Below are 22,994 nucleotides of genomic sequence, written 5' to 3' on the forward strand. Positions count from 1 at the left end.
TAGATATTGGAGCTCCGGCTGTCTTCTGCTCCTTCAGCTTCATAAGGTTTAAAGACGTTTCTCACCACTTTGATGCAAGAAATACGCCTCAGGAATACGGAAAATTCTAACTGATTGTCCTGTCGTAACTAATATTTCAAAGATCCTAAATCTAAACCTTTTACAGTTATCTAGAAAACACCGGCCACGCCCTAAAGCATCCCCTGCTTTATGGTCTGTTTGACTCTAAATGGAGCATCATTTACTAAACGAACATCATGCTGTATTGAAGAAGACTTGAAACTAGAGATTGAGACCATAAACTCATGTTTACAATGTTTACTGAGGGAATAAATCAAGAGAGAAGTAGAGTCATTTTCTCATAGACTTCTATACAACCAGAGGAGTCGCCCCCTGGTGGACACTAGAGAGAATGCAGGTTAAAGACTGATCATTACAAACGATTGAATCCATAAACTTTGTGTTTCCTGTCTTTTCAGGGCTTCCTGGAAGAACAATGGATGAGACCCGTCAGTAGCACTTGATGAAGATTTCGACTGACTCCTCAAACTGAACGATGGAGGGAAGCGACAACATGACTCCGACCCAGACCGACGGGTGCAGCACCGAGGTGGGAGGAGGAGAAACCCCCGGTAAAGTGGAGGAAGGAGTCACCCCGCTGGCTCCTTCTGATTCCTGCGGCAGCAAAGGAGGGCTCTCCGGTGTGGTGGAGCCTCCTGCACCGCCGGCGACGAGCCCCGCTGCAGAATCTCCTCCGGGAGGCGTGTCGCTTAAAGTCGCCACCACCGTTTTACACCCGATGTGTCTGGGAGACGGCCCGCTGATGCTGCCCATCCACCTCCAGATGTCCGGAGCAGCCGGGCCTCAGCTGGGACAAATGGGGGCGGCGCCGTACTTGATAGCGAGCCAGAGCCCGGTGTCGCTCCCTTTGGTGTTGGATCAGCAGGTCCTCCAGCACATGAGCCCCTCCGGCATTCCTCAGAACCCGTTCGGTTTACCTCCAGCCGTCGACCAGAAGTCGGCGGGACAGACGCAGGACGCCAATCTGCTCTCTCTCCTGCAGAATCCGGCTTTTGCGGCGATCCTGCAGGATCTGTTCCCCTCTCAGGCGGGTGCTTCACCCTGCCAGTCACCGGGCTCCACCTTCTTCCCGCTGCCTCCCCTGGCGTCGCCCTACGCCTCCCCTCTGGCCCCGTTAGTCCCCCCCGCCACGCTCCTAGTCCCCTACCCCGTCATCATCCCGCTGCCCGTCCCTCTGCCCGTCCCGCTGCCCATCCCGGTTCCCGTCCCCCAGAACGAGGACTCCAAGGGGAACATGCCAAAGCCGGTTTGCACTGTGAGTAGAAGCACTCAGACGTCTCCTAAAGATACTACCTCTCCTCCAACGTCGTCACGCAGATGCTTGCCTTCGTTCCCGCCGCAACACTCGTCCCCGTCGTCACTTCCTGCGGATGACGGACAGGCTTTGGACCTTTCCGTCAGAGCGTGCCCCGTTGAACTGAAACAGGAATACCCCAGTCCTCAGCAGGAAGACGTGCTCGACCTGTCGGTGCCGGCTGCTCAGAGGAAAAAGTGCGTCCAGTCCAGCAGAGACGTGTCTTTCCGTTCTGGTCCAGACGGCGTTGGCTCGTCTTTGTCTCTGGGCGTTGAATGCACGCAGAGTTTAGACTCCAAACTCCTGGGCAGTCTGGCTTCGCTGGAGTTCAGCCGGCAGCACAAGTGGGTGGTCGACAGCACCGCCGGCGGGTCGAGCTCTCTGAGTCAGCAGAGCGGAGCCGGAAACCTGGAGATCGTCAGCGCCTCGCAGACGGCCAAGGTCATCGTCTCGGTGAAGGACGCCATCCCCGCCATCCTCTGCGGGAAGATCAAAGGCCTCTCCGGAGTCTCCACCAAGAACTTTTCCATCAAACGTGACGGCAGCCAGGCGGCGACCCTGCAGCAGCTCTACGGGGTGCCGACGGCGTCCCACGGCGAGCAGCACGACCCCAACAACCCGCACAAGAAGCTCCCCAAGAACAGGGCCATCAAACTGAAGAAGGTCAGCTCGCAGGAGATCCACTTCCTCCCCATGAAGAAGCAGAGACTTGCAGCGCTGCTTCCCAGGAAGTGAAGGCTGGAAGGAGGGGGATTACTTGTTTGGACCGCTCGGTGATTCCTCCAGAGTGTGTAACATGAAACACATGTGGGGACATTCTGTAATCAAACTCAAACACTAACATGTCCAATCAGAGTGTTTGGCTCCAACACGTTGCTCAAACTGAAGCTCATGAATGTCTGACAGCGAACACAGAAGTTACAGAGATGCTTTCTGACTTCCTGTGGCTTTTTTTTTGTAATGCACTACTAATACACCGATATCCTAAACCAGAAATGTTTTTGTTGTCTGGCAGCTTTTAAGGACAGTACAAGAGTGTTCTCCTCCACAGTCAGTGTTTCACTACAGCAGATGTTTGTAGAAACAGACAGGAGAACCAGCACGGAGCAGATCAATGTTCTGCTGTGGACGTATTTTAGACTCCTAAAAGAATCAATATCAGTTTAAGAGAACGCTATATTTAGAATATTTACACCTCTTTACCTTTATGACGGAGAACTGAAGCTGTTATCTATGCTCTCTACAAAGACACCAGACTACATTCACACAAACAGAGATTTAACCTCTCAGAACACAGGAGCTACTGCCTCCTTTGCCTAGTTTGTGTTATTGGGAGACTTTGGTGAATATGAACTAACACGTTAAAATATATAATGATAATTTAATGTTATTATGCAGCATGGAGTTGCACAACCAGAAGCAGCTGTAGCTCATTTGCTGCACAAGAGAAACATGGCAAACAGTAGTGCATTCCTCCTCGTGCAGTTTTTGAATCAAGAGGAAAGTGAGCAGCAGCAACAAAACATCTTTATATTAAACCAGTAAAACTCAGACTGTGGAGAAGAACCTCACACAACCATCCCTTTAATGGGCTCCGTGGCTTGGATGTTGAGGAACAGGAAAGACTTCTGGGTTCCAGTTTTCCATTTGGGTTCCTGGTTTGTTTCCACATGTCATTTTCAGTTAAGACCTAAAGCCCTGATGGTTGAGGTTCTCCTGTTCAGAGCAGAGCAGTAGTTCTAGCAGGACGAGACTGAATTCCCTCTCTTCTGATTGGTCGGGGTTTTAGCATGACGGGCTAATAGCGACTTGGCCACGATTCCCTTAAAAATGAATCGTGGCGACAGGCATTAGTCTTGACTCAAAAACATTCTTACTTGGTTTAGCGGCTGGGAGAAAAATGGAATATTCTTCATATTTAAACTTTCTACGAGCCTGAAGACATATATGATGAAAGTATTTCTGGAAAAAGATTTGATTTTGTTCCTGGCTGATGTTTTTTGGGAGAAAAACACTTTTAAAATCACACATGCATGAACCACCAGAGCCCCCTGCTGTTTAAATATTGATTTTATTAAATTAAAAGATGATGAGTGGAACAGTCGGATTAAAGAAGAGAATAACTAGTGAGAGAAAATACTGTGGGTAATATTGTGAAGTGTTTTTAGTCTGTTTTTAGAATCAGACTCATTAGTTCCACGTGGTTTTAACTGTTATTTGTGGAGCATGGGTTTGATTCCGTCCCATGATTATGATCAGAGTTGTGAATGTTTATTTATCCCGTTGAGTGCACTTTGTCATAGTTTAGTTTGAAAAGCGTTACAGGGTGTCGGACCTGGAGGAACAAAGGACGGATGGATCTTCTTTTTTTTATTTATGTTCATGAACTTTACAGCCGTGCATCTTTAACTGGGATCCCTTTGGTTGTACAGGACTCCACCATAATTTATTCTCTGCACATGTTATTTATACGATCTGTATGATATCTAGAGGACGGTCCGTCAGGAGACACTTCCTTTCCTTTTTCTTTTTTTGCTTCAGAAATCTGTCGTTTTGATTGAGATGTCAGATGTTTGCTTTCTGTACAGTTTGTGTGCTTTTTTATATGGAAGTGATTTTAAAAATCTCCGAGGTCTGACTTTGTGTCTCTGACTCTTCCTTTCATTTTTTATTCATCTCCAATGTGTCTGTTTGTGTTGATGGAACTGGTTTTGAAACAGATTAAAATGTTAGAATTTACTGATTTAATAAGTATGAAAGAGGCGTTCTGATAAAATTCAACATACAAATGCATTTCTTTAATCCAGCAAAACCAATATGGCAGTTAGTCTTTCTTCTAGAGCTGAAACCAACGATTATTTTCATTGTTTATTGTTCTGTCCAGAGTATTTTCTTAATTAATTGATAGTTCTTTGCACCGTGAAATGTCAGAAAATGGTGAAAGTGTCGATCAGTGTTTCCTGAAGCCCAAGATGACGTCTTAAAAATGAAGAATATTCAGTTTACTGTCATAAAGGAGGAAAGAAACCAGAAAATGTTTACATTTAAAAGCTGGAATCAGAGAATACTAAGAAATACTACAGAATAATCAATTATCAAAATAGTTGGCAATTAATTTAACAGTTGACATGAAGTTCTAAATTCTTACCATTTGTACTTTTTGTTGAACAAAACAAGTTGTTTTAGTGATTCTCAATCATTTTGTCTGTGTTCATTTATATATATGTCATTTTGACAAAAGGGGGGATTTGTTTATATCACTGCAGTGTTTGAGCTTCAGGACTACAGGGACAGCAGAAGGATTGGTAGGTTATATGATTCAGGATGCAGAATTATCTTTTGTTGCTTTATTGTTACTATTTGATGCATCGCACCAGATGTTGCATCTGTAGTTTCTTGGCAGGTCAAAACAAAGAAAACACAATAAAAACCAGCTCAGAGTAAAGACAAAGAAACACAATAGAAGTGTTCAGATAACATAACATCATATTTACAAACTCTGATACAGTAGGAGGCTGAACGCACCTTTAAATTACATTTTTGCTCCGCCAATAAATGCACAGAGGAAGAAGAAAAAGAAGAATATATTTATATATATAATCATACATTTTAGTTTTTTACCCACCTGTCTTGGCACACTGTGGTCCTATTGGCTGTCAGGGTGGTGGGCGTGGCCTACCTGCTGGTTTGGAAAAGGGGGCGTGTCTTGGTGATTAATTGGGAACAGGTGTGAGACCTGAGGTTTGGAGAGGAAACGTTGATCCTGCAGCCTCCAGGTTCTACTTTAATACCACTGAGTTTACTTTCATAGTCTTATGTCTTAATCTGTCTTAAAGTTTCTGTTTCATGTTTTAAATGTTCTGTGGAGAACCGGAGGAGCTCAGAGAAGCACCTGACCGAGAGCAGAGGGTCAATGCGGGGAGGAGACAGGTGAGCCCGCTCCTCTCACAGGTGAGCTGACTGTGAGGTATGAAATAAACAACAGCATTATGAAATAAATAACAGCATTATGAAATAAATAACAGCATTATGAAATAAATAACAGCATTATGAAGTAAATAACAGCATTATGAAATAAATAACAGCATTATTAGTACAAATATTTAAAGGGTCAATTTATATACATATATATATATATATATACATATACATATTTGTATATGTATATATATACATATATATATATATATATATATATATATATATATATATATATATATATATATATATATATATATATATATATATATATATATATATATATATATATATATATATATATATATATATATATATATATATACATGTATATATATATATATATATGTATATATATATATATATATATACATATATATATATATATATATATATATATATATACAAATTATCAAATATTTGATAGTTATGATCAGAATTGATGTTGGTTAAAATGTAACTCCGTGAAAGTGGATAATTATATTAATATATAGTATTTTTATGGCAGTTTTAAGAGGGGGACATTTTGGTCCTCTGATTTAACAAGTTTTTATTTTTTTCAATTCCGACCGTGCACAGAAAATAAAATAAAAATGACACAGTGAAAGTGGAAATAGTATCATTTTATGTCAGTTTTTTGACAAGGCCATAGGAGCAATTCTTTTTTTTAAATGATTCCAGGTCAGCAACTGTGTCTCCAGGCTGCTGAGACGTAAACTGAGTTTGGTCGAGCTCAAACAAAAAAATAAACTCAATAAAGACAGAAATGTTCCTAAAAATATCAGAAAGAAATATAATAATCTGCTCAAAACTCATCAAAGTCGCTTGTTTTAAACAAACTTCCATTAGTTACTGTTCTCACTATTTGGGTTAATTATCAGTTATTCTGTACTGTTATTGTCATTTATTGACTATAATATGAAATATCCATAAAATATGTAATTTAGTCAGTTTACTCAATGATAGAGAATGAGTCATTTACTGTAAAATAAATAACAAACATTTTGCAGCAGTCAATAAAAACACACAAACATCTGTTTTAGTTTTTGGTAGGTTTATAAAAAGGAAATACACAACTTCATAAACACACATTGTTTATCCGGTGTGACATAAAAATGGACTAGTGACACTTATGTTCAAGTAGTTTGAAGAAGATGCAAGAAGAGAGAAACCCTCGAGTTGAAAGTCGTATGGCACAAAGTCTTTTTTTTATCCAGGAGGAGGAAGAGGAAACTTCTGTCGAGTGTTTTCTTATAAACGGTTGGCTACAAAAGCTCGTCCTAACAAAGACCACGCAGACCTGAGAAACGCGTCAGTGAAGCAAGGCAGCGTCTAAACCACTGAAACTAAAAGCGCCGCGTTAATAAGATTAAAAAAACTAAAAGAAGCAGAATGGAACTCCACCATCCTCCTCTTTTATCTTCACATTTCTAACTCATGTATATGATTTATTTAAAATATTAGGTTTCTACAAAATGTACATTCTGTCGCTGATATTCATGGTTAAACCCATAAAAACTGTACACATCTGTTCTCTTTGCTAACAGTGATTGTAACGGTCAGAGGAGCCGACGGGCTCACATGATGAAGATGATGATGAAGATGAAATATTACATCCAAACTGAACAAACAGCCCTTAGAAATGTCGTCCTTTTTGAAACCCTTCATTGAGGCCGACACAGAAGATGATGATGATGATGCGGCAGGAAACTCGTGGAAACGTGAGGTTTGATCAGATATGTCGGGAAAAAAGGTGATGGCGTCTCCGGCCGTGGTTACACTCACTTCTGTCGTCTGATCAGTCCAGGACGCTTCAACTGTCAAGGTCTGTACGCTCCGAGATCAGGAACTGAGTCCTGTTAAGTTACTGCGGATGATTTCCTCCAAAATAAAAGCTTTTAAATAACAAAATAAGAAGAGACTTTAAGATTTTACAGGAAAACGTGTTCATCACTGAACTAGCGTAGCTTTGTTAGCAGCTATTCTTTAGAAAAACATTCTACTAATACTGCAGGAAGAATAACGGGCTTTTATTGTGAAGTAGGGCTGCAACAATTAATCAATTAGTTGTTACCTATTAAATGAATCAACAATTTTTGATAACCAATTAATCAAGTTTAGTCATAATGAGAAACAGCTTCTTAAATGTGAATAAGTTCTGTTTTCTTTACTGAGTTGTTGTTGCGTACGTCATCTTGGGCTTTAGGAAACACTGATCGGCATTTTTGTACCATTTTCTAACAATTTATGGACCAAATACTAGTTGATTAATAATCAACGACTTAGACGGACAGTGAAAATAATGGTTATTTGAAGCCCTATTATGTAGAATTAATAGTAATTTATCACTGAAGAAGTCGATCTTGTTAAACAGGTCTATTAATACTGCAGGGAGGAAGAGGAAGCAGGAGAAATAACGGGGGACTTTTATTGTGAAGTAGCGATCGGTTTTATGAAAACCTATCATCTTATTTTAAGAAAATAGTCTAAATTCTGATTCCAGCTTTTTTAATGTGAATATTTTCTGGTTTCTTTCCTCCTTTGACAGGAAACTCAATATCTTAGAGTTGTGGACAAATAAAAGAGATCTGCAGGCGTAGTTTCTGAAACACTGATCGACTCTTCTCCATTTTATAGACCGAACAACTAATCGATTAATCGTCAACTCAATGGACAATAATCATTATTTGCAGCCCTATTGTGAGGAATTAATAGGAAAATGTATTTATCACTGAACTAGCTGAGCTTTGATAAACAAGTCCACTAATACTGCAGGGAGGAAGAAGTAAACGGGGGACTTGTATTGTGAAGGATTAACAGGAAATTAAATGTTTATCCACCGTTTCACAGCCGCTCTTTTAACCACGAAATATATCCGATCAGGCGGGTCGCTCTGAGGCGTTGAGAAGACGAGTGTAACCACGGCGATCAGTGAGATAACGATATGAACGTATTATCAGCTTTCTGCAGGAAATGAAAACCAAACGTGAGGCAAACGTGTGATAAAACCAGCTGAACGAGAGAGAGAGAGATCTCCTCTTGAAGGGAAGAACTTCTGATGGGTTTCAGTTTTTCTCAGTGAACCGACCCGTCCTTATTAAGTCAAGATTAAAAACAGTATATAAGAAGAAACATTCTCCATCTTTGGGGATCCAAAACCAGGATCAAAAGATTGTTCACCTCCGTGTGCAGAGAGCGATGCAGACACTGCAGCGGTTCTGTTCCTTTGGGATTTCATAAAGGTTCACTGATGAGGGGATGAGGTAATGTGTCCACGCAGTCCACCTCAGACCCCCTCCAGGTGGAGTCCAGAGTCCACATGTAGCCCCCCCATGAGTCCTGGTCCAGACGGCGGCTCCTCCAGGGGCCCCGGTCCGTCTCAGGGTTTCACATGTTTCAGACGCTCTATGTGGTGACACAGCTTGAGAGCCGGGCCGAGCTTCAGACCCATGTACTTCATGATCATGTCGCTCCGCAGCAGCATCAGAGCTTTCCCATCGATCTCCTGAGGAAACAGAACCAGACAAATCATCTAATAAATATACAATACACAACTTCAAGAGGTCCGATCTGTCGTGTTCCATCACACAACCTGCTGTGATTGTGTCGTTGTGGTTTTCACATCAATAAAGATTTATTTAAATAGCATCTTTCAAACTAATCTAATGCAGTTCAAAGTGCTTTAGAAATGATTGACCAAAACTAAGACAATGATCAAAGAAAAAATCTAATCGGGATGAAAATGGAGAGATGAAGAAAAAAAATCTATAAAATATATATATATATATATAGATTTTTTTTTTTTAAATACTTAAACCATAGCATAAAAACACAAGCTACTATATAAAATCAGACATAATAATAAGGAATAATAATTTCATTATTAAACACTACATAGAATAGATGGGTTTTTAGTCTCTGTTTAAAGATATAAACACTCTGGACCTTAAAGGTTAAAAGCAACGTCACCAAAAGTTTTGGTTCTTTTTTTGTGGAACAGTTTAAGGTCTCGTCTCCAAACTACGTTTTGTGGAGACGTGATGCAGGAAATGATGTAATGTGAGACAGGATTTTCCACTTTCTCTTTTTTCTTGTTGAGGTTTATATAACAGCCTGTTTCCACACATCTTTACTATTTATCTGTATTCCTCTCAGTGCAACAACAACTTTTGTCCGTATTGCAAATGCAACACATAGAGTTAAGCTCCTGGTGTTACTGGCTACGCAACTTGGTCAACACAAGTCTCTCCCTTGTTTCCTCGGTTGCGTTTTTGTCTGTTCTCACTGGTAGCTCTGCTGTTGGCTGAAGTCCCTGTCGTACTGGAGAGCATTTATGCTTTTGTTCTTTTACAGTTTCTCTGTGAACCTCACAATAGTTGTGCAGACACAAAACAGCATCAATAAGGAAAGTCCTCTGCAAGTCTTGACTTCAGACGTCCGCTCCGTAGGGCTGATAACGCCGTACACTAATAGCTCCAATAACAGCTGCTTCCTCCTCATAATAGCAGTAGTAGGATTATAAAATGCAGAATTTAACTTCACAACAGCCGCTAGTTTAAACAAGATCAGCAATGCCTGTATCTGTTATCCATGTTGAATTAACCTGGTAGTCGATCTGTAAACAAGGCTTTTGTTTGCTTGTTTTCTTCCGGCGGTGTGACGAGTCAGGGAAGGACACGTCATGCCTGATGAGACCCAATCAGGAAGTGAACGTTGGTGTCTACGTCATCGTTGTCAAAGGCCTCCGTTTCCGTCCGTCTACACTAAAATGTAACCTCAGCGGCGTTTCAAACGTCTCCGTTGTAGTGGCTCTAAAATGCTGGAGGAGTGAGGACGCTAGTCGTAACGTAGCAAAATATATATGTTTTAAAATGAAAACGTAGCAGTGTGGATGTAGCGCTAGCATGTTGCTATCTGTGACTCTCGGCTCCGGTCTTTGCACAGTTCACACATAATGCTCGAGTGCCGATTAGCCTCTTATCTGTCCTCCTTTTGAGCTCCATAAATGGTCGGCGAGTGTAAATCAGGGCTGAAGTCGGTCAGAGTGAACTTGGCATCAGTCTGAAAAAGTAAACGTTAACTCACATGTTTTCTGAACAGCTCAGCGTGTGGAGCTAAAGCTGTGGGGTCGGCGTCCCTCACAAACTGCATCACCTCATCGATGGACCAGGAGGACGGGGTTCTACTGGGCAGCTCAGAACCCAGAGCCTCGGGCCCGGTGGTGGAGCTGGCTGCTGCCAAACACAAAGATACACACTGAGCACCAGAGCGTTAACATTCACACACATCTACTGTGAATCCACAGGATCTCATCGTACCTTCTACCCGTCTGAGCGGAAGCTTGGAGCTGAGCTCTGCCGGGTTGGAGGAGAGGCGTCGAATGGCCGCGCCGTTGCCGTGGCGATAGCGGGCGCCGGTGCGAGAGTGGTACTCCGATGCGCTTCGCACCGTTTGGGGTCGAGGGGTCATGGAGTTGGAGGCGGAGTCCATGTAGCGCTGCTCCTTCATGAGGCCGTTCTCTTCGTGAGGCAGAGTCTCTGCTGGAGAGAGAAACGCTGACGGTCAGACGGCGTCCTTTAAACGCTTCTATACCATCTGACTAAGACAACGTCCAGTAAAGACGTGTGACGGTGGTGTTTAGGAACCACAGACGTGGACTGACATGTCGAGACGTCACTCATTGGTTTCTAGACTTTTCTTTTGCAACCAGTGAACAGGAAGTGACCATATATGGACTGAGGAGGAGTGACGTAGAGACGCCGTATACGTCTCTGGTGTGGACCTGTCAATCAGTGTGTAGCCCCGCCCTAAAGCATCCCCTGCTTTATGGTCTGTTTGACTCTAAATGGAGCATCATTTACTAAATGAACATCATGCTGTATTGAAGAAGACTTGAAACTAGAGATTGAGACCATAAACTCATGTTTACAATGTTTACTGAGGGAATAAATCAAGAGAGAAGTAGAGTCATTTTCTCATAGACTTCTATACAACCAGAGGAGGCGCCCCCTGGTGGACACTAGAGAGAATGCAGCTTGAAGACAATTCACTCGTCTGTTTTTTTAAATCCCAAATGTTGTTTTATTGGCAATAATATAATAATAATAATAATAATAAAAATATAATAGTTTTCTTTGAGACTAACTGCCATGTCTCGTCATGAACTGTTCTGATCTCTAATGCAATCCAAGTTGGATTTAGCATTGTGACCCTGTCGGCACAGATTGCTGATGTAGCTACTTTTTAATATATTTAGACTGTTTCATAATGACAAATGATGGTTCAGCCAGTTTGTATCCAATGAAACCAGTTTAAGCTCTTACACCAGACTCTAGTAGGAACAGTGTTATTGATGCAACTTAAAGGGAATGACAATATATTCAGTCAGTACAAAGATCATTCAAACATAAAAACATCTCTAAAGTGAGCCGTACCTTCTGAAGGATGAGCTTCGGTGCGTAAATGTTTAGGCGACAGAGGAGCTGCATACGGCGGCGAGACTCCAGAGAGACTCCGTTTACCCCCCCGAACCAGAGACGGAGCGTCCAGCGCCTCTTCTTTCACTGAAACACAGGAACAAGGACGGGATGTTAAAGTCACCTCTCACCTCCTGCTTTTTAATCTACTCTAAGAACTCCTGAATGCAGACGTCACCTGACTTGGTCCGGTCGTAGGCGGCGTAGTGGCTGAACGGCTGGCTGCTGAACAGATTGTCACACTGCAGGTGACGACACATCGTCTCCAGGAAGCGAAGCACGAAGGAAGCACTGGAGGCCGACGGCAGTTTGACCACACGGACGCCGCCGTCGGTTCTCACTGGGAGGAAGGAAGAGATGGAGGGAATATTTGAATATAGCTTTATCAACCAAGAACACATTCACACACAGCACGTAGCCATTAAATAATACAATTATAGTACAAAATTAAGCAAACAGTGACAATAAAAAGACATGACTATGGGCGAAGAAGGGTTGCCATATCTTGTAAAATGTTTTCCTCTTATTCCTTAACCAATTAGCTAATTTCTCTAAAGGTATCCAACTATTCATTTCAGAGAGCCACATTCCAATTTAGAGAGAAAGTTTAACGCAATACATTGTTTTAGCATGGCCAGAAAGATTTCTGTGAGCTTTATGTGGGTATTTTTTAAGATATATTTAGTAAAGTTACCCCATAAACAAGTTCTCAGGGTCCAAAAGAAAGTCAACACCACGAATACTGGATAACCACCCTCCCAAAAACCTCTTTAGTTTAGTGCACTGCCAAGTGGAGTTTAAAAATGTTCCCTCTTCTGGACCATATCTAAAACAAAAGGGGTGAAATATTAGAGTTGTATTTATGCAATTTACATGGAGTGATATAGAGCTGTTTTATTTTATTGAGCACAAAAAAAGGCTTGGCTACTTGTGCAGCTTTTTAATAAACCCATTATTGATTATTTTAAAGGTAAGATGCATCCAATAACAACATGTGATGACCGGTATCGTCTGTGATTCTACCTCTGACCACCTCTCCTCCTCCAGAGTGCGTCTGCAGAGCGCTGAGCAGGACTTTGGGCTGGTACGCACAGTCTATAGAGGACTGGACCACCTGCTGGAGCACCGCGTTCACCGGGCCCGGACCGAAGTGGTCCGGAAGATGCTGCATCTGCTTCCTGTCCAGGTGGGGGCCGCAGTTACCGTGCTTGTTCACGTAAACGCACACTGGAACAAGAAAGGAAATACAAGTAAGCTAATGTGAAATTCTTATGTTTGTAAATGTATAGCTAAGAGTGGCGTAACGGACCACTGTCGATCCGTGATCCGTCACGCAGGTCAACCACATTGATTCCACAGTTTAACGTTAACCATCTCACTGTGAAATAAAGTTTTACTGACGATCGTTATCCTCCAATATTCAGTAAAATATGAGATCAGGACTTCATTTATGTTTTTCTAGTCTCTGATAATGTTACATTGTAAACAACCAACCTGTGTTTAAATCAACAGCAGGAGAGCTAGTAACGTTAGCAGCACCGCTAACGGCTAACAGGAGGAGCGCTAGTAATGTTAGCAGCACCGTGAGTTTAATAGTTGCACCGCTAACAGCTTATTATGGGAAGCAAACAGTGATTACCTGTTGAAACCACGGAGTTGAGGCTGGCAGGACTGTCTTGAGGAACCTGGATGCTGGGCAGATGTGCTGGGCTTTGGAGAATCTTGGACTTCCTCTGAAAAAATACACATTAGATAAGATAAGATAATCCTTTATTAGTCCCCGCAGCGGGAAATTTACAGGATTACAGCAGCATAGAGGATAGTGCAAACAAGAGACATAGTAAATAAAAAAACAAGATCAACATAAGTATTATAAATAAGCAAATGAGCAATAAAAAAAACAAAACAGTAAAGAAATATACAGACAGGAAAACTATTGTAACTATTGTATTGCACAGTGTATTAGTGTCATGTGGTCTAGAGTCATTCATTTACAGTGCGGCAGTAAAATAAAAAGTGTAGACTCAGAGTTGTTGCAGCAGGGCCTCACCTTGCTGCCGGGCTTGGGCCCTCTCTTCTTGTGGGGTCGGGGGACCAGCGGTGTGCTTTCGGGTGCGGCTCCGTTTTGTGCGGCGGTCGCTTCGGCCACGGCTTTGAGCAGAGCGATGGTCTCGCTCTTGGGCCGGCGACCTCTGACCCCCTTCCTGACGGGCAGAGCGGGCAGAGGGTTGGGGAGTCTGTAGGGGGACTGCATGGAACGCCGGCTGGGCTTGGAGGGCGACGCCGGGAGGATCGGCACGGCCTTTGGCATGGAGACTGTGGTAACAGCAGAACACAGCACGATTAGTATGAAGGGAGTCGATTGTGAGAGGTTAAGTCTCTGTTTGTGTGAATGTAGTCTGGTGTCTTTGTAGAGAGCATAGATAACAGCTTCAGTTCTCCGTCATAAAGGTAAAGAGGTGAAAATATTCTAAATATAGCGTTCACTTAAACTGATATTGATTCTTTTAGGAGTCTAAAATACGTCCACAGCAGAACATTGATCTGCTCCGTGCTGGTTCTCCTGTCTGTTTCTACAGACCCCTATGATAAATAAACAAAGCGGATATAACTAGAGAAAGAAACACAGATTTTGGACGAAGATTGGTTTGTGACTTTCCTCTTCACTGTGGAGTCTCTTCTGTCTAATCAGAGAGACACTCTGTCATTATGACTTCATGGGATTAGAGTCAGACTTGGAGAAAAGAGACTCTTGTGCCGTTCTGGGTTTGGACTGGGGCATCTCATTACTGGAAGTAGCAGGGGAAGTGCTCCAATTTATGTCACACAGTTCCAATTACTTGATCTCTGACTTAATATCTGGCATGACTGTGCATTTAGCTGATGGTAAATAACGTCATCATTTGTACTAAAGCTGTATCAGTTTAACGGACCGTTGTCAAATACATTTTTACTGACGATCGTTATCCTCCAATATTCAGTAAAATATGAGATCAGGACTTCATTTATGCTTTTCTAGTCTCTGATCTCTGATAATGTTACATTGTAAACAACCAACCTGTGTTTAAACTAACAGGAGGAGAGCTAGTAACGTTAGCAGCACCGCTAACAGGAGGAGAGCTAGTAACGTTAGCAGCACCGCAAGGTTCAGTTACATTATGATGCGTTCAGGCTCTGTTCAGTGAAAATGAGTATTGGCTGAAGGTAAATTATAACGTTATGATGTGTTCACATGTAATCTGTAAAATGTAGTGTTGGTGATGAACTAGAATAAATCCAGTAGTTTGATGGAGATGTTTTCACATAAAATAGATATTAGAGATGATTTATGAGCTCTTAGCATTACAAATTTCTGCCTCGTATGTCATTGTGTGTTGAGCTTCTTCTTACCGCTGTTTCCCGGCACCTGGAGGCTGTGCTTTGTGAGTGAGCACCAGCCCACGGGGAAGACGTCCCTGGAGTCGTACTTGCACCAGTAATCGAAGGCGCCGCGCCACCCGTCGAACATGACGAAGACCTCGTCGCCCTTCACCTCTCCGATGGTGGCGGGGCAGATGAGGTACGGGTTCTTCTTGTCCACGGCCTCCAGCTTCATGCCCGACTTAAAGTTGTTCTGGGGGGGCTGAGGAGGTTCCTGGGGAAAGAAAACAGCGCAGTGTCCTCAATGCGTCTGTTTAAACGCTGTATTGTGTTTGTATTTCGGTGTTTTTGAAGCCACATGTACCTTTTTAAAGGCAGATGCTGGAGCCATCTCTGCTCCGTTTAAGGTTCTCAACAGAAACATCGGCCACGAGGAAGCGTTCATCCTGAAGCCTTGGAGAAAATGAGATATAACATTTAAAAACACAAGTGAGACATAGTATGTATATTAAGCATTACAATCAAAAGATGAGGAAGTATGATGGATGAAGAACTGTTTATTTGTTGACTCTCATACAGAGATCCTGAAGTTCTGAACGGATTTGCTTTTACACTCGTCTTGCTATGGCAACAGTGGCACATGTACATGTCTTTTCTGTTGTTTCATGTTTATCACAAATGGCATATGACAGAATATATTCATCAACCTCAGTAAACAAAGCCTGGGGATTAATAGCAGCAGACGTTCAGCCGCCCACAGCCGACCAACCAGCCAGACCAGACAGGCCAAACGCCACCAAACTGCCCCAGGGAGGAGAGCAGAGGTGGAATCTAAGCTAACCCAGCTAGGACCCGAGGCTACTCCACTACCCAGCATGCTCCTGGCTGAAGGTCGGTGACTGTTAAGTCCACATCTTCACAGAGACCTGGAGCCATCGTTCATCCCGGATCAAGCTGCTCTTGACGGGCCGACAGCGGGACAGAGAGCAGGACTCCGGTGGGACCAGAGGAGGTGGACTCTGTGTTTACATCATGATGCTTGGTGCTCAAACACAGTCAAACATGTTTTTCCTCATGTTGAGTTCTTTGTGAAGCTGTCGGCCATATTATCAGTCATTTTATTCCTTATTTCATGTTATTTATTCACATTTCCTGTTTTTATTTTGATACTCGCCACCTCTTTTGTCACAGAAGACTTCACTTCCTGCCTTGTGTGTGTGATTGTCTGCCCCGCCCTGATTGGCTTTTACCTGTCCCTCATCAGACCTGCTGTCACCTGTTCTCTTTTGTTATATGTAGTCTTTGTGCTCGCTTTATGTTCAGTTCATTGTGGGTTCCTCCCTTTGCCGCTTCCTGTCTACTGAACCTGTTTTTGGAGTCGTGCATTTGAGTCCTGTTCTTTGTAGTTTCACCGGATGTTAATTGACCAAACAAAGCTGACATGACGCTCCCCAGTTATGATTTAAGATACCGTGATGGTGTCTAGTGTGTGAAGTCCTGCCATGCTGGCTGACCCTTTTATGCAGAAGTTGATTCGGCTCTGTAAATACCGCAACAATGCCCCCACTCCAGTCCGTGTCCGTAACTTTTATACAGAACATCGGAGGTGGAATAATTGTGCAGCAGTCCTGTCATGAACAGAATTTGAATGTGGCTTTAGAGACTCGACCTCAATTTAAGCTGCGCAGAGAGAAATTGTCTCGTGTGTTTTTCGTCATCTGATCGCCTTTTTACAAAGACCACGATCAAACTAGAACGAATTTCGTCCGCTATCTGTTCTTTCAGGTGTTTTCCTCGACTTAGTGCCCATAACTATGTTGGTTTTCTACTTTCTGTTAACTCTGATCTAACTAATAATTGGTTGATTTACTAATTTAACCATCAAAGTGTGGCAATAAACACTGTCAAAAAATAAAAGTAAAGACATTTACAAAACAAAATACTACAAATTGAATGTGCTTTTATAACGCAGCACCAGATCTCATTCAGTCAATCGAGTGTTGAAGAAAAAGAAAGCACCTGTTTTATTTAACATAATTTTGTGTTTTTAAAAATGAACCTGTAGGTAACCAGTTAATAAGGGCCGAGCTATCGAAAGGAAACTGACATCCCTATGAGAAGACGTTCATATTTTTGTGTACATAGTATGTCCAATGTATCATCCTGCTATTCTAATTATTAAAGCTGTATTACAACAAAACAAAACATTACAGTTGGGTTCTTTCAAAGAATCCAAATAAAAAGGATAACAATAATAACTGATGTCTGTTGGGAAACTTCCTTTTCACTTCCATATTAGAGACTCTCTGCATGGTCAGTTTTCTTTTACAGTTTTACTATTTCTTCTGCTCTTCTTGCTTAGTTCCATAACTGAAGATTAGCAGACCAATGCAAAGATGGATTCAGATGAAATATTTGACATCCCCCCGTACTGATTTCTTACCCAGCGGTGGCTGCAGCATGTCTCCGTTCTTCTCACAGGTTCCGATCGGCTGGATGTCCGAGGAGTCCACGAGCCTCCAGAAGTCGTTGCTGTTGTCGCTTCCGTCCAGACGGAGACGCAGACGAACCCCCGTCAAACCCATAACCGTGGCGATGCAGACGGAGGTGGAATTGCGCGGGTCGTGGGCTTCCAGCTTCATTCCCACCTTGAAGTCGTTGGAGGGCGGGACTCTGGCCTGAGGAAAATCACTGATACTGTAAGCATCGATCAATTACACTGCACCATAAATCAGTATTTAACGATAATGTCATCTAACTGTTGAGTGTTTGGTGAAACCTGTGCAGGTAGGAGGAGTAGTAGTAGTAGTAGTGTTGCATTCAAAGTCATGAATATAGTATGTTTGAGTGATGCACAAAACCAGTTTGAACAGCTGGGAGCTATTCCCAGAAGCACTTCCTACCTGACGAAAACATCCTGGAGGAGCCGGTAAAGAAGACGTCTCTTTTAGATATTCTTCCCAGCTGAAAGCATCTAAATAAATAAAAACACAAAAACATTAAATATTTCGCTCCAACAATCACTGTTAAATGCAAACTATTAATACATCTTTTTCCTTTATTTAATTTAAAACCTTTAAAAAAAAACATGTTTTTAAGTACCACTTAAAAACATGTTTTTTTTTTTTAAGTGGTACAAATAACAAATGCAGACACGTCTAAAATCATATAGCTATAAAAGAACATAAACAACTCAACAACTCTTTTTCTTGTAAATAATGGAAAGCTAAATTTATTTCTAACAAGAGCCCAGCTAACAAAATGTCCATATGGATTAAAAATGTTTTGTATTTTGGCCATAAATTACATAAAATATAGTAAATGCTTGAGCAGAATGTCAAATGTCACCTGCTCACTGTAACCTGAATTTGAGGTTAAACTATTAAGTATGAACTATTCTCTGCTAGATAGAGAATATATTCTATTATAAATTAGAATATAGACGGAAAATCTGTCGCTTTTCAAAAAAGCTAGTAGTTTGGAGAGTAAACCAATTGTATTTATTCAAAAGTGACTACTGGTAATAACACTTAACCCAAGCAGTCTGTCTTGTGTTCAACCAAAGTATTCTAATGGAATATAAAAATCACGTCAAACATCATCACAAAGTTTCAAATAATAAGTTTCACCTTTAGCTGTTGTAGGAGTCACACCTGGTTTCTCTTTTTTGCCGTCTTTCTGATCTATAAATGATAAAAAAAAGTTTTATACAAGTTATTTTAACAAATCTCTAAATACAGCTTTAATTTTTTTTTTTTTTTTAAAACTACATCTTCCCAAACATCTCGTCATGTCGGGCAGATCAAGCACCTATTTTTTATTGTGTCCAACAACTTTTACATATGTGAAAAAATTATAATTACCTTGTTTTAACTTTTCTCACTTAGAAACTTTTAATGCGAAGATAAATAACAGTTAGAAAACTGGTAATAAATATGGATTTCTGAGGGATTTAATGTCAAAACTTTGAGTGAAATACTAAAATGTATTCTCTTATTTGTGAAGTTCTGTACTGAAAATATCTTATTTAACAACTCTGTTTTTAAAACTCTCCATCATAACAAAACAAATGAAGCTGTCACATTCTAAAGACCATACAGTCCTGTTGTGGTGTTTTCACTGGATTAATAACTTAAATAACTAAATAACCTTAAAAGCAATTAAAACAAACTTTTATCGGGTTTAGTAAAATATGGTCTCGTTGCCTTTTAAAGGAGTCTTTCCCATGGTGACTGACGACCAATGGTGACGCTTCTACGGTGACGACCAATGGTGACGCTTGTACGGTGACGACCAATGGTGACGCTTGTACGGTGACGACCAATGGTGACAACCAATGGTGATGCTTCTACCGGGACGACCAATGGTGACAACCAATGGTGACGCTTCTACGGTGACGACCAATGGTGATGCTTCTACCCGGACGACCAGTGGGGACCAATGGTGATGCTTCTAGGATGACGACCAATGGTGACGCTTCTACCGGGACGACCAATGGTGACGCTTCTACCGGGACGACCAATGGTGACGCTTCTACCGGGACGACCAATGGTGACACATCTAGGATGACGATCCAATACTGACTCTTCTACAATGGCGACCAGGTATGCGTCTGTGCTGTTTATTGTTGTTTTCTAAAAAAAAATGTAAAGGTGAAAAAATTTGAAAATGAAATTCAGCCCCCATAGTTCCAAAGACATTCATTAGTTGATTCATACAGGCAGAGTAAAAATGACAACGTCGTGAGACCCACATTATAAAATACAAGGGCTTTGATGAATATGATTTTGGGGGAATTTTACATGTTGCTGTTTAAATAATACCAGAACTTATTTCCAACCATCATATTTCACTGTAAAACCAAAAAAATTAAAATATGGACAAAAAAAAGAACAATAAGGTGGAATAATTTTCACATCTTGGAAAACACAAAATGTTCTTCTTTGAAATCCTTTTTAGCCATTTCAAGATAACATAATTATCCATTGCAATAAGTGAAAGGTGTATATATGTATATTGCAATGTCTTTTTATTTTAATTTGTCTTATTTTTTTTTTCCATCCTACCTTATTGTTATTTATCACTCATCACTTATTTTCCTTGCTTCTATGAGCTGCTTTAACATTGAATTTTCCCGATATTTGATCAAAATATTTGATCATTTAGCGATTACATTAAGCATAACCACATATGGACAATCGTATTATAATAATAATAATAATAAATGTGACATATACAACACCTTTCATAACATAAAATGCAGCTCAAAGTGCTTTACAGGATAAAATAAAACATAAAATATTGGATAAGACTAAAATAAAAACAATTTAATAACGGTAAAACTATTTTCTCTGTTAAAGGAGCAACACTATGGAACAAACGTCAAGTGAATTGAAAGCAAACACAATATTAGTATTAAATCATGGCTAAAAGAGACACATTGTTCTCACACCTAATACCCTGTAGACACACATATATTCTGTATTTTTGTGTATGTATTTGTGTATTTTAACTTTAAGCCTCCTGTGTTGTAAATCAGTGTTTCCCTGTAAAAAACACAGTGCATCTGGTCCTTGTGTATAAACGCATGTTACAATTCTAAAATTCTCCATTTCAAAATAAAATAAACTAACTTACTTTCGTGGACATAAGTGTGGTTTTCCCGTACTGGACATTCCCACAGAAACAGGAAGTCAGTAATAGGGTGTTTTTTTTCCAGGTTCAACACTGTTTTTAAATGTGTATATTCCCCTCAGCATTCATAAATGACAGTGAAGCGCTCATATGTCACCTACGAACTTCATGACTAAGACACTGATGAGTTAGTGATAGGGAGTTAGTCTGGCAGACGTTTACTCATGTAGTTGAGTATTTCCATTTTATGCTTACTTCATCCTTCTACTCAGTTAAATTTTGGAGGAAAATGTTGTCCTTTTTACTCCACTACATTTATTTGACAACTTTAGTTCTTTGCAGATTAAGATACCTAATAAAAAATATAAATCAACTAATAACTTATTATTTATTATCATAGGTTAGGCTACCCCGCAATGTATAAAGTAATTAAAAGTAGCTCCAAGTTTACCAGCTGCAAAATGAAAGTGAAGAATACATTATGGATTTAACTATTATCATCCAGTAAATAAAACAAAGAAACAAGTAAACAAATAAACAAATATCGTAATTCTGAAATGGGCCTTTTTGTATAATGAGTACTATAACTTTTGCACTACTATACTTTAAGCACTTTGTAATACTTTTAGGGTGCCCTTTTAGTGGAGAAAACAAGATGAAGTGTACTTTAGGGTGTCCTTCCAATAGAGACTTTGTAATACTTTTTATACTTTTAATCAAGTTAGATTTTGAATGCAGGACTTTTGACTCATATAAAAGTGTTTACGCTGTAGTAGTAATACTGCTTTTACTGAAGTCTCTCTTCCACCACTGTAGTTATGCAATAAGTAAATAAAGAAGCCGTCCTGACGTCTGGTCTTGGAGTCATAAAAGGAGGAAAACAGGAAGTGTGTGTCCTCAGAAGTCATGTGACCAACAACAACAGTAACAACACAGTTCATTAAGTCACTCAGCTGCTATAATGAAGCTTAATAACTGTTAGAAGAGGCAATTAATATGGATTTAGTTATTATCTGATGCTACAATCTCTGATGTTATAACTTAATGAACATGTTTCAGACAATAGTCAGGTCACTTTCTTTACAAGGCTCCAGGTGATAGTCTGGGCCCAATGTTGACAACTGGGACTGCTAGCTTCCCCTGCTAGCTGCTAGCCTCCCCTGCTAGCTGCTAGCTTCCACTGCTAGCTGCTAGCCTCCACTGCTAGCTGCTAGCTTCCACTGCTAGCTGCTAGCTTCCCCTGCTAGCTGCTAGCTTCCCCTGCTAGCTGCTAGCTTCCCCTGCTAGCTGTTAGCTTCCACTGCTAGCTGCTAGCCTCCCCTGCTAGCTGCCCCTGCTAGCTGCTAGCCTCCACTGCTAGCTGCTAGCCTCCACTGCTAGCTGCTAGCCTCCACTGCTAGCTGCTAGCTTCCACTGCTAGCTGCTAGCCTCCACTGCTAGCTGCTAGCCTCCACTGCTAGCTGCTAGCTTCCCTGCTAGCCTCCATGGCTAGCTGCTAGCCTCCACTGCTAGCTGCTAGCTTCCACTGCTAGCTGCTAGCCTCCACTGCTAGCTGCTAGCCTCCACTGCTAGCCTCCATGCTAGCTTCCCCTGCTAGCTGCTAGCCTCCACTGCTAGCTTCCCCTGATAGCTGCTAGCCTCCACTGCTAGCCTCCATGCTAGCTGATAGCCTCCATGCTAGCCTCCACTGCTAGCCTCCATGCTAGCTCCCCTGCTAGCCTCCATGCTAGCCTCCATGCTAGCCTCCATGCTAGCTCCCATGCTAGCCTCCATGCTAGCTCCCCTGCCTTAGCGTTAACCCTCTCCCTCCTCTCCGTCGTAGCGTCTGAACAAACACTCACGTTCTCCGTGTTCTCCGTGTGTTCTCCGTGTTCTCCGGGTTCCACACTTCTTTCTAATCGTCAGCTGCCATTTTTTATTTTTATGCCAAAGATAGTATATGTGTACGATGAGCGCGGGGCCAGGCGAAACAGCGATGGAGCGCTCTGCGTGCAAAGCAGGGGACCAATCAGCGCTCATAGTGCTCACACGGGCAGCCAATCAGAGAGAGGTTTGGTGGTTTTCAACCAATCAGCGGCTGTCTGCGATTTTGGATTCTATAAAGTAGGAGGAGTTAACCATCTTTGTGTTCTCTACTCTTTGAAATATCTTTCTGACGCTGTTTACTACAT

The 22,994-nt window shown here is 41.5% G+C and overlaps 2 protein-coding genes across 4 annotated transcripts; one reads left to right on the forward strand and one right to left on the reverse strand.

Annotated features, from left to right (window-relative positions):
* The first annotated feature begins 480 nt into the window (after positions 1 to 480).
* On the forward strand, positions 481 to 3,963 carry zmp:0000001174 (retinoic acid-induced protein 2). Its single transcript, XM_054603185.1, has one exon. The coding sequence runs from the start codon at positions 557 to 559 to the stop codon at positions 2,108 to 2,110; it is 1,554 nt and encodes a 517-aa protein (XP_054459160.1). The 5' UTR covers positions 481 to 556; the 3' UTR covers positions 2,111 to 3,963.
* Positions 3,964 to 6,401: 2,438 nt separating this feature from the next.
* Positions 6,402 to 22,729, reverse strand: LOC129094834 (sex comb on midleg-like protein 2). Of its 3 annotated transcripts, none has more exons than XM_054603111.1 (15): positions 22,665 to 22,729; positions 19,395 to 19,823; positions 18,819 to 18,872; positions 18,093 to 18,163; positions 17,633 to 17,867; positions 15,554 to 15,642; positions 15,220 to 15,463; positions 13,880 to 14,145; positions 13,469 to 13,562; positions 12,853 to 13,056; positions 12,008 to 12,169; positions 11,788 to 11,916; positions 10,672 to 10,890; positions 10,439 to 10,587; positions 6,402 to 8,858 (listed from the first exon to the last, which is right to left on the reverse strand). In XM_054603111.1, the coding sequence occupies exons 2-15, from the start codon at positions 19,414 to 19,416 to the stop codon at positions 8,733 to 8,735; spliced, it is 2,064 nt and encodes a 687-aa protein (XP_054459086.1). In that variant the 5' UTR covers positions 19,417 to 19,823; positions 22,665 to 22,729; the 3' UTR covers positions 6,402 to 8,732. The 3 variants fall into 3 exon arrangements, with proteins under 3 accessions (XP_054459086.1, XP_054459087.1, XP_054459085.1); XM_054603112.1 differs by having other exon boundaries at positions 10,439 to 10,584; positions 10,672 to 10,893; XM_054603110.1 differs by having other exon boundaries at positions 10,672 to 10,893.
* Between the last annotated feature and the right edge of the window lie 265 nt (positions 22,730 to 22,994).

Source organism: Anoplopoma fimbria, chromosome 8 (assembly GCF_027596085.1).
Source record: "Anoplopoma fimbria isolate UVic2021 breed Golden Eagle Sablefish chromosome 8, Afim_UVic_2022, whole genome shotgun sequence".
Classification (NCBI taxonomy): domain Eukaryota; kingdom Metazoa; phylum Chordata; class Actinopteri; order Perciformes; family Anoplopomatidae; genus Anoplopoma; species Anoplopoma fimbria.

Bases quoted from the DNA above. Each gene is read 5' to 3' on its own strand.
- zmp:0000001174 (XM_054603185.1), top strand. From the start codon at position 557: ATGGAGGGAAGCGACAACATGACTCCGACCCAGACCGACGGGTGCAGC.
- LOC129094834 (XM_054603110.1), bottom strand. From the start codon at position 19,416: ATGGGAAAGACTCCTTTAAAAG. The intron at 15,643-17,632 runs GTAAGAAATCAG...ATTTTCTCCAAG, and splicing joins CATGCTGCAGCCACCGCTGG to GCTTCAGGATGAACGCTTCC. The intron at 8,859-10,438 runs GTGAGTTAACGT...CTGTTTCCTCAG, and splicing joins CTGAGCTGTTCAGAAAACAT to GAGATCGATGGGAAAGCTCT.